Source organism: Eschrichtius robustus, chromosome 15 (genome assembly GCF_028021215.1).
Source record: "Eschrichtius robustus isolate mEscRob2 chromosome 15, mEscRob2.pri, whole genome shotgun sequence".
NCBI classification, from domain to species: Eukaryota; Metazoa; Chordata; class Mammalia; order Artiodactyla; family Eschrichtiidae; genus Eschrichtius; species Eschrichtius robustus.
The window spans coordinates 22,372,659-22,389,969 of record NC_090838.1 but is presented as its reverse complement, the minus strand read 5'-3'; the positions used below and the strand labels follow the sequence as shown (position 1 = coordinate 22,389,969).

General features: G+C 41.7%; 1 protein-coding gene across 1 annotated transcript in view; it reads right to left on the bottom strand.

Annotated features, from left to right (window-relative positions):
- The window catches only part of BABAM2 (BRISC and BRCA1 A complex member 2), a 442,279-nt gene that overhangs the window by 95,314 nt on the left and 329,654 nt on the right, over positions 1-17,311 (bottom strand). The window contains exons 8-9 of the mRNA XM_068564980.1: positions 3,376-3,475; positions 286-356 (exon numbers count right to left, since the gene is read on the bottom strand). Coding sequence (XP_068421081.1) covers positions 286-356; positions 3,376-3,475 — 171 coding nt within the window. The remainder of the gene's footprint in view (positions 1-285; positions 357-3,375; positions 3,476-17,311) is intronic.

Sequence of the window (17,311 nt, the reverse complement as noted above, 5' to 3'; positions counted from 1 at the left end):
TCTAAAGAGCCCGAGAAGAAGCAGGCCTTACGCCCACTGTTACTGCAGTGTTTGGGGCTGGTCATGCTGCTGCTCCGGGAAGACATTTGATTCTACTGTTTGCTAAAGAATGCCAAAGAAAAAGGCCTTCCTGGGAGCTTCAGTGTAAGCAACGCACCAAGAAGAATCAAAATGGCATTCAGAGGCATCGTACGGAAGAACTGCTATTTTCCTAATCAAGCCCTTGTATTAGGGTCATCAGGACGTGAGTGCGTCATTGATTCGTGGTTTAAACAAAGAACTTACGTGCCAAAGTGACTGAGAAAAGCAGCAATATACTCTCTTCTTTTGTGATAGCCTTGAATCACATACTGCACCTGGAATAGGAACCCAAAGCTGAGAAGTGGGGTAGGAAATCATTAAACATTTTATTATGTAAAATGTCAAAGATTCAGAGAAGTAGAAAGAATAGCAAATTGAACACCCATATTCCCACACCTCCATTCAACAACTGTGAGTATTGTGTCTAGTTGCTTTATCCAGCCATCTACCTACCTATCAACCCGTCAATCAATCTTGCTGAAATGTTTCAAAGGAAATTAGAGACATCATGACAGTTTGCCCCTAAACACTTCAGCATGCATCTCCGAAAAACAAGACATTTTCCTGCATAACCACAATACTGTTGTCATACCAAATTTAGTAATCATTCTCTGAATTCATTTAGTACGCTGTCCATTTTCAAAACTTCCCAATTGTCCCCAAAACATATTTGAAAAAAGCAGGGCGTAAACAAGGATCAGGCATTTAATTTAGAAAGTCTTTTACTATAGAATAATAGTACCTCCTGGGGTGTGGATGTGTGTATATAATATTGACTTTCCAAAGAGATTGGGCTAGTTGTCTTATTCTGTATTCTCGATTCTCTGATTGTTTCCTTCCTTTTTTCTCTACCTTCTATATTTTCTAAAATTGGAAGTTAGAGCTAAAGGTGTGACTAGATTCAGGTTAAATATTTTGGGCAAGAAAACTTCCTAGGTAATACTGAGTTTGATCATTGGTTAAGGTGATGCCATCCAGACCACTCTACTGTAAGGGGATGTTTCCCCTCTGCCATAGTGAGTAATCCAGGGGTACACCCCTCAAAGCATGGGAAGATCTAGTTCCCATGAACCTTTTACTTAATGGTTTTACCATCTGTTGGAGATCCTTGTCTGTATCGATTGCTTCACTAGGGCCTGAGAGAATGGTGATTTTTGTATTCTCTCATTCCATCTGCCTTTATCAGCTGGAATTCTCTATAAAGAAGAGCTTCCTCTCATCAAATGGGTCTATTTGATTATCTTGAACTACAACGCCTATTGAAAAGGCACAGTAATGCTCAATTCTTTCTTTTTAAGCTCATAACATTCAGAATAAGGAGTGTTACAACAGGAGATTTTATTTTGCCTTTTTATATTTCCTTGTTATCACCAAATGACAGTTTCTATAAAAAAAATTTGTGAACTCATTAAGCTAGGCATCTGAAAGTTAGTCATTTACCCATCAGCTTCTAACACAAAAATACATTCCTTATGAAATGTCTTCATAATGGCTGAAAGAAACAGTGGGAGAAAAAGACCCCCCAAATTGTTTACATTGGCTGTAGTCACACTGAGTTTCCATGGATAACAAAAGCTCGAGATAAAGTGCTTGAAATAACCTTGACACAATTGGTACTGATAGCCATTTGTACCCTTTAAAAGTAAAACAATTCTATTTATATAAAAGGGGCTTTATGTCAATTTAGAAAAACAGTGCTTGCTTTGCAGGCTTAATGCAGGATCAGAAATGTTATTTTGGGAAAAGAAAAACAGATGATAAGTTTGCTTAAGTGGCTTTGTTTAAAAAGGGGATGAAAACAGTTCTGTATACTTGATTTTAAAAACAGAAAACCATTCTAACAGAAACCCACAACAAAACTGGCTATAAAGATAGATTCCAATGTAATTACGGAAATTCATTTGAAGAGATTGTTTCTAAAAGCAGCCCATACTGTCCTCGTTTGTGGCAAGTAGAAGAACATCAATTTTAAAAGACAAGCAAAATTAATGAAAGGGAACCAGATAAGAAAAACTGACTGATTCTTGTATTTCTGGGAAAATGGTATTATAATTTTTTTGAGGAAAATGTATGACTAGAAATTAATCTCAATTGGAGAGCTTTAAAAAGGCTTTTCTTCTTGGTTCTGGAAGACCAAATTTGCATTTTTCTCTATAATACTGGGATACAGATTTGAAGGCAGTGCAAAGTCCCCCAGTGTAAATAAGAACTCTGTCCTCTGATCAGTTTTGAAGGAGGGCAGTGGCTGCGGGAATTTGGTCCAACGAGAAGCAGCCACTCCGTGAGAGTTAAATACCCTGGAATCTGTGCTGAGCCCACAGACTGTGGAGTTGCCAGGTTTTAGTTTCTCTGACATTTAAAAAGTAATACTGAAGCCTTTGAAATATTATTATATTTCTAAAATATTTTCTATATAGAGATGAGCTATCTTTTGAATGAAAGAGACAAACAAAAGATTTATTTTCCAAGCCGTTGTGAACAAGTCAACAGGAGCAAAGAAAATAGGATTTTGGGAATTAAGCAAACTGAGTCCATGTGGGAGAAGAAAGAAAGTCAGTATTGCTTGCGGATTAATATCTCCGATTTTTAGCTAAATACACTGGCTGGACATTAACAAGCATATTCTATACTTTGTAGAAATAGCTGACAACAACCATTAGTGGAAACGCAGCTACTTGCCAATGTAAGGGCTCATTCACACAGCTAAGAGACGGCTTTAGATAATCTGATGTGCCTGACTATAAGACAAGCTGACCTGGAAATCCTGCCCCTAGAAGCAGGACTCTGGCAAACTGCTCCTAGACATGACAGGGAGAATCAAGAACCAACTATTAAGAAGTGCAGTACAGAAAAGCAGGAAGAGATGAAAGCAGCTCTACAGAATTACTGTGATATTAACTAGTGGCAAACACACACACACACACACACACACACACACACACATGCAACAGATAATTGGGAAATGAAAGAGTTCCAAAATTTTAAACTGTAAGAAGGTGTAAGATCTAGCAAAAACTTAGGGCATAAAGGAAATTCAAGAAAGAGGAGATATACATTTATAAGATGAAGATAAGACTGGAACAGGAGGTCAGAATCCTCAGAAAAGGAAGGAGGGCAAAGAAATCAGGGGAGAAATTGATGAGATGTAATTCAAAGTAGGAAAGGTCGATGTCAGACAGAGGCTGCAACTAAGAGGATGGGGTGGAGAGGACGGTGTGTGCACCAGGATGCTGGGGAGATGACACTGGAGGAAGGAGCCTCACAAGGTGGGGGAGGCAGGGGACTTGCTTTTACCTTGTTGGTGAGCAGGTGGCACACTTGAGGAACATAATCAATGAGACATCCTCCTCCTGGAAAAGCTGGGATATGAAGAGCTGAGGAGCCGCCAAGCGCACTGAAAGGACAAGAGTACAGTGGACACTTCTCTTAGGGCTCAGGCAGTTTAAGTGACACCCCAAACAGACCTGGCTTCTCGTGTCCAGCTCTGCCCACCAACTGCCTGAAATAATGATGAGGGTTACAGGGGCTTCACTTCACGACTACATTTCCATATATATTTTATCCATTTTGTTAAAACAACATGTTCATGTTACACATGACTAACAACTAATGATTAACGACAACTCCTGATCCTATCACACAACAGTACAAATTAGCAAATTTTGATTGGCATGGGTAAATGTCTTACCAACATTAATGGATTGTACCTGTTACTGAAACACAGACTTTTATACTCTTGATTATGCCCAGTTCATAATTGGGCTGAGCAAAGGTAAGTCATTCATTAAACTGAACAAAACTGAACTGACACAATGGTGTAATAGCGTACCAAAGGGACTAGTTCTGCAGCTCACCGGCTTTGTTGCCTTGGGCAGCCTCCTTGGGCTTTAGTTTCCTCATTCTTAGTGTGAGCCAGGTGGTCTAGGGCAGGGGATGCAAAAGCCTGGGGTCTACCCAGCCCAGGCAGGTTTTGTAAATGAGTGGAGAGAACCAGGTGGGGACTCTCGAAGGAACTGGGGATTTTGTGCACAGTGGGAAGGGCTCTCACTGATCAGCCCCAGCTATCTCTGACATGGAGGAATACAAGCCTGGTCTTACCAGATCCTAATTTTTCAAGTGAAGCCAGAAATCCAGATGATTTAACTTCTCAATTTTTAAATGGTGGCAATTAATTAAACATTTTCTGAAACACCGGGGTCCCGTGTCTGTGGGTCAATATGGGTAGGAAGTGTGCAACTAATCCCAGTAAACACTGATATTTAATTCATCTAAACAAGAAGGTACAGTCAAAAATCATCAATCCAAACACTAAGACTCTGTTGATCCAGAAACATTTTCCAGAACTTTCCTGGAGATTCTCTTTTCAGTTTAATTAACCAGCGTAAGATTATTAAAAAAATTGTTCAGAACCTTATAGCATGCATTTTGTATATCATCCTTAATCTTGATTTCATCTTCTTTCCTACTCTCACTTTCCTTCGGTCCTAATTTGTTTTTCCTATTTGAATTTTATTTTAACATGTATATTTCTGTAAGCCTCTTAAAGCCTCTCTGTAAGACAACGGGATATAAAAAGACCCCTAAAATCTCTTAATGTTGTGATTATTCATTATCCAAGTCCCCATAGTAACGAGGTTGTAAATGGAAGCAAAACATTTCATAACAGTAACAGTCTAGAAAATCATTCTCAAATAGTGTAGAGCAGATTGACTCAGTCTAGAGTTTGTGGTACAAGGAACAATATATGTAACTACTCAAAGGACTCCAGATCCAGCCTGTCTCCCTACTGACTACAGATTTCTGAAATTAATTTTTCTGGTAAAAATGAATATTTTGTTTATTTATTTACAGGAATGAGAAATCCCAAGAAACAAATAAAATTCCAGGTGGTGTGAGCAACTCAATATGGAGTGGAAGTATTCGCTGTTGACTTATCCTACTCAGATGGTAATTAAAAAGCACAATAACTCTGACAACTGAGAAAATTCTGAGACAGCGTTTGACTAAGTATGACATTAATATATCACGTACACCCTGCAACTGCACAGAATCAGCAAGAACCTCATTTCCATTTGCTACTCTCAGAGTAGACACTGGATGAGATTTAGCCTCAACTCTGAAGAAGGCTAGGAAAATTCCTATGACTTTCTGTGAACGAGAGGAAGGCTTTCTGTCCCCTCTTTTCATGCAAAAGTATACAGAGGGCACACATCTCACTGGAAGTGTCTAATGGTTCCATTAGGATGGAAAACGGATTAAGAAGAAAATTCTATAGTACAAGAAAAATAAATCCAGCATTTACAGCCTGTGGTTCTTGGAATATCTGCATAACAGAGAATACCAAGATCCAGGCTTCTCATAGGTTGCTTAGAGGAACAATCCTTAACATAATAAAATAAAATAAAAAAATTCAGACAGTTCTCTGGAATTGATAGTAATGGCCTTTGACCTGTAAATAGTATTACAGGATAAGTTCTTAATCATTCACTAAATTGAATACAAGGAGTGAAAACAGCGTGTGGGTAATCCTCTCAACTTGAAACTCTCTCTCTGCCTCTGAAATACAGCCATTAAACAAAAAATTACCTATAATAATAGGAAGCAGCAGAGGTATGGAGAAATCCAAAGACCGGCTGCTCTGCTGCCAGGCCCATCTCTCTGCACTCTGCTTCTGTGATTATCAAGAACTAACCCTTGCTGCTAGGTGCCTTCTCATTATCTAATTTAATCCTCTCCACAATTCAACGAGGTGGGAATTATCACTGTGATTTTATAAGTGAAGAAATTGAGGCTCAGAGAGCAGAAGAAATTTCCCTGGGTTCACACAACTAGGAAATGGTAAAGCCAGGATCTGAACTCAGGGAAGCCTGTTGCCAGAGTCCAGGCTGCTGTTACTGCTGAATTATGTGCCTTCCTGAGAACAGGGGGGATTTTAATCTTGAAAGGGCTACAAGGGGACTTGCTGGTGGCGCAGTGGATAAGAATCCACCTGCCAATGCAGGGGACATGGGTTTGATCCCTGGTCTGGGAAGATCCCACATGCCACAGAGCAACTAAGCCCGTGCGCCACAACTACTAAGCCTGTGCTCTAGAGCCCACAAGCCACAACTACTGAGCCTGCGTGCCACAACTACTGAAGCTCGTGCGCCTACAGCCCATGCTCTGCAACAAGAGAAGCCACCGCAATGAGAAGCCCGCGTACTGCAACGAAGAGAGCAACTAAGCCCATGCGCCACAACTACTGAAGCCCACGCACCTAGAGCCTGTGCTCCGCAACAAGAGAAGCCACCGCAATGAGAAGCCTGCGCACCGCAATGAAGAGTAGCCCCAGCTCGCCGCAACTAGAGAAAGCCTGTACACAGCAATGAAGACCCAATGCAGCCAAAAATAAATAAAAAATTAAATCTTAGGGAAAAAAAAAAAAGGGCTACAGGGATGGAAAGACACAGTGGGTATGGCTGGTAAGTGAGCAGGGTCAGGATTCCAGTGAGGCTAAAGGGCTTTTAGAAGTACTCAGACCACCACCAAAGCAGGCACTGTGCTGTACAGCCCATCTCCCCTTACAGCTTTCCACAAGGCAGCAGGACAAGTATTCCTCCCGATTTTGTTCACACCTCAGTATTCTCCCACCCCAACCATCAAACAACCGGATTCACTGCCTCTTGGATGTGAGGGACCGACCACTCTGTCATGTCCAATTGTGAATGACTTAGCTGTGCAGGGGAAGCCTCAATGTGTGAAGCACTTCAGATACCAGCAAGGACAGTTTTAAATGAGAGTTGATTTTTTAAAGGACGCTCGCTGCACACTTTATTTAACTCAGCAGTTTCTCTGCCTGTGAGGGTTCTGAACCTGACTTCCAGCATCACACGCTGATAAGTGCCGCTGATTCATGTATAAATATCCGCCTCATTGGTAAATATTTAACAGGCTTGCTGTAGCCTGAATGCTGCCCTGATCGCGCTGAATAAACAAAGTCAAGTGCCTTGAAATAAAAGAGCTATTATGTTTTCAAAGTGTGCAAGATGGAGGAGGTAAGGCCTTGTGATCTCGAATCCTTTAATATTCATGAATCAAAAAATATTGGACTGAGCATGTACAACAGAAAACTCACCCTGTGCAGGGATGCCCGGCCTCACTCAGCCATTCCCAGGAATGCAGGGCTGGCTGGCGAGAAGCAGGGCCTCACTAACTCACTAAGTGGCTGAGTTGGGGCTGGGGAAGGGGTGAGGGGGAGATGAAAGGGACCACTGGCTGTAGACTCTTCTGATCTCTGGAGTGGTGCAGGGAGAAAGCAGGGCTAAAAGGTGGGGAACCAAAATTGGTGTGGCAGGGTCTCAGGCTGAACTTGGGAGAAGAAACGGGTGAAAAGGGCTGCTTTGATGAGAAAGCACCGCCTATCTCTTTATGGACTGTAATGAAACATGAAACTGCCTGATAATTCTTAGAACTGAAACTGAATCTGTGGATAGAAATTAGAAGGACAAGGCCAGAGCTCGAGAAACCTTTCCAACAGTGGAGTTGAACAGACCAAAAGTTAGCCAGAAAAACATTTCCAGGTCTGTCTCCTTGGCTCTAAAAGTAAAATATAAGAACTGTCTATGTACTAATACTATTGTTTCCATGCAAATACAGCTAATTGAGCCCTTGTGGACCTTGCTCTGTCAGCAAGTATTCAGAGCGTCTCTAATACTGAAGACTTGGATTGGCTACAGTCAACAGCATAAAGGAAATATTTTTGAGCATTCTGACATGGAAAAATGCAGGCAGTCAGCCTGTCTGCAAGCTTGACTTGGGACAATAGAGTTTTAACTCATTATGGAATAATAACTCCCTTCTCCCCATGTTGGGCTTTACCTTACTGGCCAAATAAAATGAAGAAAACATGATTTGGCACTGGAGAAAAGGAGAAGGGCCAATGATTTTCAGCTGTAGTTCCTGCTGCTGCCAAGTTTGCTCTCTTTGGTCTTACTCAACTTTCCCGAGTGCAGCGGGGAAAACACTACTCTCAAAAGGACCCATCTCTCTCAAGGGTTAAAGTAACAATTAGAGTTACACTAATATTAAAATAGCACCATGCGCTCCAAGAGAGACGTTATTCAAGAATGCCTCTTGTGTGAGTGTTCTATGTCCAGGGTTAGGTCAGAGATGTTTGAATCGGCCTTAGTGTCCCCTTCTGCCTTTGAACCTGGTTCTGAGGGAGAGGAAGTTGCCCTGGTTGCCTCCTCCGTAGTATGATTCAGGGGAGTGTTGGAGGGTGAAGCATGGAAATGGGGAACTTCAAGGATGATAGATGGACACCAGCGGCCACTAGGCCCCAAGCTAAGAGAAATCTAAAGAAAGGTGAGCCTTCAATTCAATCCAACAAACACGAACTGTATGCCTAAATCTGTTTAAGGACTTGAGTTTTCCATTCTGAATATGTGACTAGGGCACCACTGTTAATTCCTTTCAAGGTAGAGAAATGCCAGGGACCTCAAGAATCTGGGGCACTCTATAATGACAGAGTATGTTTCCTGGTGGCTTGCCAGGAAAGCCATTACAATAAAACAAAAGTCACTGTTATTTATTGAGTATCCACTTTTGCCAGGCACTCTGATAGGCATTTCATTATCTCTAAACCTCCCAAGAACTCTGCCAGATAGACCTAATTAGCCCAAGTTACAGATGAGGAAACTGAGGTTCTAAGACGCTAAGTATCAGGTCCAAGATTACCCAGCAAGTAAGTTGCAGAGATAGGTTTGAATCCCAGTCTTTCTGGTTCCAAAGCCTGTGTCCTTCTTTTTAGACATTCTTTCATAAGAAGGATGGTGTGGAATTTCTAAAACTCTTACCCCTACTAATCCTTACCTACATACTGAAACAGTATAAGTGGCTGAAATTATCCTCAAAAAGCCTTCATCCATGAAATTCATCACCTTGTCATCTCACTTTTTCTTAAGATATCATCTGTCACAAGAAGTTAACTGGGTAGGATAAAAAAAAAATCATATGTAGGTTCTGAAAACCCAAAAGTACATAAACACTACACCATGGAAAGAGTCTGCTTTTTGTTTTTGTTTTTTCCTAACTGGATTTTCTTTTTCCTAGTAAAGCATTTTCTAGAGCTGCTGTTAGCCCTTGTCTCATTTTATAGATTCAACTTGGAGCCTCTTAAGAGTCTCTCCACCACTCAGTTAAACAAAATCAGGGTGTAATTCAAAATGGAAAAAAACTCAATGAATATAACAGGAGAAGAAAATAAAAGATCAGAATGACAAGTTAAGTTTACAAGTAGGAGAAAATCTGGGGAGTCGCACTGGATGAGAGGTTCACTGAAGCATCAGTGTGGGCCTGGCTCTATTACATTTATGCACCTGATCTAATATTTCCACTAAACATACTTCACAGCATAAAATCAGGTCTTCTTAGAGCACTATATTCCATTTCTTGTTTCCCATTTTTAGAGGGACATATAAAAATGGAAATGTTCTGAGACAATGATAAGTATGATTAAACACACAGAAAACGTTCCTATTTGGAGCAAAGTCTAAAGAAGTTGAAATTGCTAAGTTAAGTTACTTAGAAGCCTACGGAATTATGAAATAGAGTAATTTAAAAATGTGAAGGCATACTATATGGATAATTTGAATCAGGTATTCTTTGCTTAGTCACAGTGTAAATAAAGAGAGTTTAAAAGGCAATATGAGGGATTTAGTTGGTAAAATGAATTCTCCACAGAATGGAGTAGTGAATAATAGCTCCATTTATGAAGTACTACGTATTAGGCACTATACCAAGTGCTTTTCCTATATGATATCCTCTCTTCTTCACATCAATCTCCAAGAGAGGTGCTATCCCATTGTACAGATGAGAAGGCTAGAGCTTAGAGAAGCTACATAACCATCTCTGAAGTCACGTAGGTGGTAAAATGGCAGAAGGGCATCTAAATCCAGGTCTCTCTGACCTAAATCTACCCCACTCTCAGGTCTTCAATGATCATTTTTTTTTTTTTTTTAATTTTATTTATTTATTTTTGGCTGTGTTGGGTCTTCGTTTCTGTGCGAGGGCTTTCTCTAGTTGCGGCGAGTGGGGGCCATTCTTCATCACGGTGCGCGGGCCTCTCTTGTTGCGGAGCACAGGCTCCAGATGCGCAGGCTCAGTAGTTGTGGCTCACGGGCCCAGTTGCTCCGTGGCATGTGGGATCTTCCCAGACCAGGGCTCGAACCCGTCTCCCCTGCACCGGCAGGCAGACTCTCAACCACTGCGCCACCAGGGAAGCCCCAATGATCACTTTTGTGACATCTGGTTCCACATGTGTCAGATCCATCAGGCTCCTCCTGGTTTGGGTGTTTCAGGCAGATGCCTGGGCTGACTGAGCCCGTGAGGCTGTTTCCAGGAATATTAATTAAACTTATTTAGGTACCTGAACTGAAATGGTTAGGCACGTTTTCATTCTAGGCAAATGAACCCCTGGAAACTCTGAGGGCCAGAGGACTTGATGGACACTTTCCAGGAGACAGGAGGTGAAATGCAAGCAAGGAAACTTTACACTTAAAGAAATACAAAAGATGAGAATATTGTAATTGCAAACAGAGTCTGTCCAATGACATGAACACTAACCAAGTTTTTGTTCAGAAATGTGTTTAAGTTTGTTAGCATCTCAGAAAAGCCTTTGAGGGACAATCTTAACAGATGACTACCATCAGGATTTTGTTAGCATATGGAAAAGCATTTAAAGCTTTTAAAGCCCCGAAAAACAACAAATGAACTTAGCAGATGTTCTGTTAGGATTTGGTATGAATCAGGCTCCTGGACTTCAGACTATACTACAAAGCTACAGTAATCAAGACAGTATGGTACTGGCACAAAAACAGAAATATAGATCAGTGGAACAGGATAGAAAGCCCAGAGATAAACCCACACACATTGGTCACCTTATCTTTGATAAAGGAGGCAAGAGTACACAATGGAGAAAAGACAGCCTCTACAATAAGTGGTGCTGGGAAAACTGGACAGCTACATGTAAAAGAATGAAATTAGAACACTTCCTAACACCATACACAAAAATAAACTCAAAATGGATTAAAGACCTAAATGTAAGGCCAGACACTATCAAACTCTTAGAGGAAAACATAGGCAGAACACTCTATGACATAAATCACAGCAAGATCCTTTTTGACCCACCTCCTAGAGAAATGGAAATAAAACCAAAAATAAACAAATGGGACCTAATGAAACTTAAAAGCTTTTGCATAGCAAAGGAAACCATAAACAAGATGAAAAGACAACCCTCAGAATGGGAGAAAATATTTGCAAATGAAGCAACTGACAAAGGATTAATCTCCAAAATATACAAGTAGCTCATGCAGCTCAATATCAAAAAAACAAACAACCCAATCCAAAAATGGGCAGAAGACCTAAATAGACATTTCTCCAAAAAAGATATACAGATTGCCAACAAACACATGAAAAGATGCTCAACATCACTAATCATTAGAGAAATGCAAATCAAAACTACAATGAGGTATCACCTCACACCAGTCAGAAGGGCCATCATCAAAAAATCTACAAACAATAAATGCTGGAGAGGGTGTGGAGAAAAGGGAACCCTCTTGCACTGTTGGTGGGAATGTAAATTGACACAGCCACTATGGAGAACAGAATGGAGGTTCCTTAAAAAACTAAAAATAGAACTACCATATGACCCAGCAATCCCACTACTGGGCATATACCCTGAGAAAAGCAAAATTCAAAATGAGTCATGTACCACAATGTTCATTGCAGCTCTATTTACAATAGCCAGGACGTGGAAGCAACCTAAGTGTCCATCGACAGATGAATGGATAAAGAAGATGTGGCACATATATACACTGGCATATTTCTCAGCCACAAAAAGAAACGAAATTGAGTTATTTGTAGTGAGGTGGATGGACCTAGAGTCTGTCATACAGAGTGAAGTAAGTCAGAAAGGAAAAACAAATACCATACACTAACACATATATATGGAATCTAAAAAAAAAAAATGGTTCTGATGAACCCAGGGGCTGGACAGGAATAAAGACACAGACGTAGAGAATGTACTTGAGGACACAAGGAGGGGGAAGGGTAAGCTGGGACGAAGTGAGAGAGTGGCATGGACTTGTATACACTACCAAATGTAAAATAGCTAGCTAGTGGGAAGCAGCTGCATGGCACAGGGAGATCAGCTCGGTGCTTTGCGACCACCTAGAGGGGTGGGATAAGGAGGGTGGGAGGGAGACGCAAGAGGGAGGGGATATGGGGATATACGTATGCATATAGCTGATTCACTTTGTTATACAGCAGAAACTAACACAATACTGTAAAGCTATTATATTCCAATAAAGATGTTAAAAAAAAAAAAAAAAAGATTTGGTATGAACTACTTATAATGATGCCCAGCCACGCAAGACATGAACAGGCAAAGGCAAAGAAAAGCTTTTTTCCTCTTGTTGTATCTTGATCCCTGGCGTGTTACCTGCAGTACGATTCCACCACAATTTCTTTAAGAAGAGAAACTATTTTCAAATACTAGCCTTTAGGAATGAGTGAATTTATTCTGAGTTTGTTACAACTTTGAGGCGCCAATGAATGGCTTTACTGCTCTGCTACTACACAGGTAGAGGTTATTTTTCCTATGAATTACTTTTGAAACATACTTACTGAAAAAAAACCCAATACATGCATATATCAAACCATTACATTGTACATTGTAAGTATCCTACATTTTAATTTGTCGATTATACTTCAATAAAGCTGGGGGAAAAAAATCAATGCATACAATAGTTACCCTAGACTAAACCCACAAGCATTTTTATAACTCCCTCCTCCTCATTGCACACAGGTTTTAATGATGGTCAAAACAAGATGCAGAGAAAAAACTCCCTCTGCCTGACCGGGTAGAGAAGTGTACCCACCTGATTCCTGTTTGCTGCCATTTACTAAAAGCTCAGGCCTATGAACAGCATGAGGCAACTTCACACACATCACTGGTCTCTGTGCTCAAAGAGCTAATCTATAGGTAGCTGGAGCCTGGCTTGCACACACAAAGAAATGAAAAGATACCAGATGCGGTTAGCCAGGCTACTGGTACACAGCGCTTTACAATTTGTTTCCAAAGTGCTCCTCATTTGGATTGTTACAACAGCCTTACACAGTAGGTAACAAGTATTAATATACTCACTATAGAGATGAGAAGACTGAGGCTTGAAATAGATGCCTTGTCCAAGGTTTAAGGCTGGCAACAGTCAAAGTGGGATTGGAATCTTTCCTGTGCGCTATTTTCATGATTCCGTAAGAATGATCTAGGGAGCCTATTAAAAGCTCAGATACCCAGGCCCCACCCCAGAGAAGCTGATTGATTAAGTTCAGCGGGTCTGAGGTGGGACCTGCTTCCCTAGTGGATGCAGGTGCAGGTGGTCCTCACACCCTGCTCTGTACCTCACCCTGAGGATGCACAACAGGGACTGAGGACGGGAAGGTGTGTGGTAAAAGCAAATGTGCCTCCTATCCCCGAGGTATTAGGTCACTGACTATTTGAAAGGCACTGTGGACAAAAACAGGAGATGAAGAAAGCAGAGATATGCTCTTAAGGAGCTCAAGGCCTAGTACGGGAGATGAGACATTCATGGAAACAACTAGAAAAAAGGTGATTGCTGCTAAGTGTGTACATGGGCAAAATGAAGTCCAGTCACATGCAGGTTAACCAGAAGGCAAGGCTAAGAGCAGTAAAACAAGACTGGGGCTGGAAGGGAGGAGGACACAAAGACTACTCAACAAGGCAAGGCAAATAACCATAGGCTAGGAACTCTGCAGACAGCAGACCGTGGGTCCTGGACCACGGTGAGCAGCTTTTTGCCCCAATATGAGAAAAGCCTATTTCATACTTTGGGCTGCCTGGGATATCTACTGGTAAAAGGGCATCTGCCTGGAGAGGGAATAAGAAGCTATGATGGTACATCCTGATGCATGCCAATGGTGAAGTGGGCGGGAAAGAAAATTCAAGGTTAAAAAAGAAGTTCTGTTTAGTCATAGAGTGAGAGATGTCCTGGAGAGAAGGAAGGGTCTGGGGTTTGAGCCTGAATCTCAGCCAGTTTCCTTGCTTAACATACCTCTTTTATACCGACACCTTCTAAATTTATATTGTCGCTCAGACCTTTCCTGAACTCAGGACTCATGTGGCCAACTGCCTACTGAACGCCTCCACTTGGATGTCTAAAATGCACCTCAGACTTAACCTGCTCGCCAGCAAACTCTGCCTGCAAAACCCACTGCTCCTGCTCTCATCCCGTTTCAGCCCACGGCAGCTCCAACCGATTGGTTCCTTAGGCCCAGTCCAGTCTAACATAACTTCTCCTCTGGATTCTGGCCTCCAAGGATAAGCTGGGGCTGCTCCATCTCAGTGCACTGGCTCAATTCTTCTGCTGTTCCCTCTGCCCGCAACTCTCTTCCCAGCCATCTACTGGGCTTCCTCCCCTGCTTCAGGTCTTACTCAAATGCCACCTTATCAGTAAGGCTTCCTCAACAACCTATTTAAAATAACCCACCTTTTCCAGCAACCTCTCTTCCTTGTCTTACCTTTTTTAAGGATGTATAAATGGCGTATATCTCCATAAAACATTCTACATATTGTATTTGTTTATTGTCTTCCCCCATCACCCTTCACTAGAATGTAAACTCCTCCAGAACGAGGATCTTTGTTCTGTTTACTGCTAAAACACCAGAAATAAGAATAAGGCCAAGTTCATTGTAGGCACTCAATAAATATTTGTGGTATTAAAGTTGAAAGAATAAGTAAGGAAAGATATGAGAGTTAAATTTCCAAAATGGACATTAGAAGTCAGTAAGTGTATATTATCTTTTCTGAAACAGTCACTGTGAAAAAGAAGGTTTTAAGGGTCTAGGACAGGGGTTGGCAAACTTTTTCAGTAATGGGCCAGATAGTAAGTATTGGCTTTGCAGCCCTAAGGTTTCTGTCGGAACTACTAACCTCTGATGCTGTAACAGGAAGGCAGCCATACACAATATGTAAACGAGTGTGCACGGCCGTGTTCCCAGAAAATTCTATGCATGAAAGCTGAAATGTGAATTTCACACGATTTTTACAAGTCACAAAATATTATTCTTTAAATGTTTTTCTAACCATTTAAAAAATGTAAAAATCATTCTGAGCTCGCAGGCCATACAAAACAGGCTGCAGGACAGATCCAGCCAGCGGGCTGTAGTTTTCTGACTCTTGATCTAGGATTAAAGGATCACTTGAAAGTTCTACAGATGCTGAAGGTAGGAAAAATATCCAGGAAGAAATATAGGCCAAAAGACCTAGATTAGATTAGCCAAAATGAAAAGTGGGCCCTTGGGTCAAACCTCTTAGAAACTGTATTCGATCAGCAGGTAAACCACAAGCATTAGCCTTTTCCAGGCAAGGGTGAGGTGAACATTAGGCAACTCGTGGACTGTGGGAGTTCTCATAATGATACTGGATTAGAACTGTGCAAGAGAGAGCTATTTATATGATCTCAAATGACGTTTGAGGCATGTTCTGGTGCTTTTACTTCTATGCTAGGTGAAAAAGCTGCCTACAAAAGCCTTCCTCCCACCCGAAATACTAGCTGTTCGTTGGCGACTGATCCTCAGAAATATTAAGATGAATCATATATGCTCTTTTCACAGTGCAAAAAGAGATAATTTTAAAATTCAGAAAATGTCACTTTGGGTAGTCACAAACCACACAGTAGAAAAGCTGCCCAGCCTGAAAATTGTAAATAAATAAAATCCTGTTCCTGCATGGAAACCTTTTTCCTCACTTAGGTTCCAATGCTGCCCTGGGACTTGCCTCCAAGGTTGGCTGCTGTTAAAACGTGTTGGTTCCCATAAGCTGCTGATGGGAGGCGGCCTTTGTTCCCCAGCCCTCTTCCCCCGGGCCCTCCCAGGCTAACCCCGCTGTTCTTGGTAATGCACAGCGCTCAGCCTTGACCTTCTCAAGCTGTTCTTTTCACCTGCAGGCAGCTCTCGGCTGCTCTGTCTACTGCGCTCGGCCGGGTTGGCCTGAAAGGTGCCAGCTGACAGTGGCTCAGTCTTTACCTGGGCACGGGGAAAGGACTCCTGTGTTTCTTTCTGCTTCCTGCTTGGAGAGACAGGTATTTTTGTCTTTGATCCCTAAGCTCTGTCTTCTTTCTCCTGTCACTAAACAGTTCACTCCCTATTTCCTCCTGTGCCCCTACCCCGCGCCCGCCCTTTTTTGCAACTTCATCATTTTTCCCACATTGCACCGTTTGGCACAGGAGAAGGAGGGAACCACATCAAATAAAGGAATGCAACCACAAAAGCTGCCTTGAGAAGCAAGACCCCAGATTCTTTTTTTTTTTTTGCCAATTTACCGTTTTTGGATTTGTTCTCCCATAATCAAATCCTCCCTATCGTGTTAACAATGTGGTGGTGTGTCAATACATTGGAATTCTGCTTCAATCAGCGACCCAGAGCTTAATAGGAAAATGAAGCAATAAAATGTTGGTCTTACTGTTAACCTTAAGCTAGGCCTGTACTTAGGATGGGGATGTTGGCTTCTTGATGGAATGTGGGCCAAACCTTCAAAGTTTTGTGAGAGCTCGGGGTTGTCAGCAGAGGCCTAAAGCATTATTCAGGCGTACTTCTGCGGTCGGGAGGTGCAATCACTCCAAGTACCACTGACTGGAGCACGAAGCACCCCAAATTTTAGCAAGCCAGAGAAAGTTCAGACTGAATTTGCGTGCAGACGTTGAAAAGACGTATTCAGCTTACAGGCGACAGCAACTCTTGGGTCTGGCTCTGATGATGTCTGTACTTATCACAAGAGGGTTTGTGTAAAGTTAAAGTGTTTTGTTTTGTTTTTTTTAAATTAAAAACATGTGCCCAACATCCAAACCATTCAGAGACAACGATAAGGTGCCACAACCCCCAAACGTTGGGAAGTCACTATTCCCTGTCCTCAGGATACATGTGTTATCGTTAATGTTTAACAACAGCTGGCCAATAGTCATCGTAAATGAAAACACCAGTTAGAGGTTGAGCACTTTTGATGTAGTGATTTTATCTTTTGTGACTAACTTGGTAAACCCAACTGTTCAGGGCATGAAGGGAAGTACTTTTGTTGTTGTTTTGGTTTGGTTCACACGGCGTAGTCACATGCGATTCTGGTTAATGTGGGAAGTCAGTCTGCTCTTGAACATCATCTCTAGCAGAAACAAGCAGA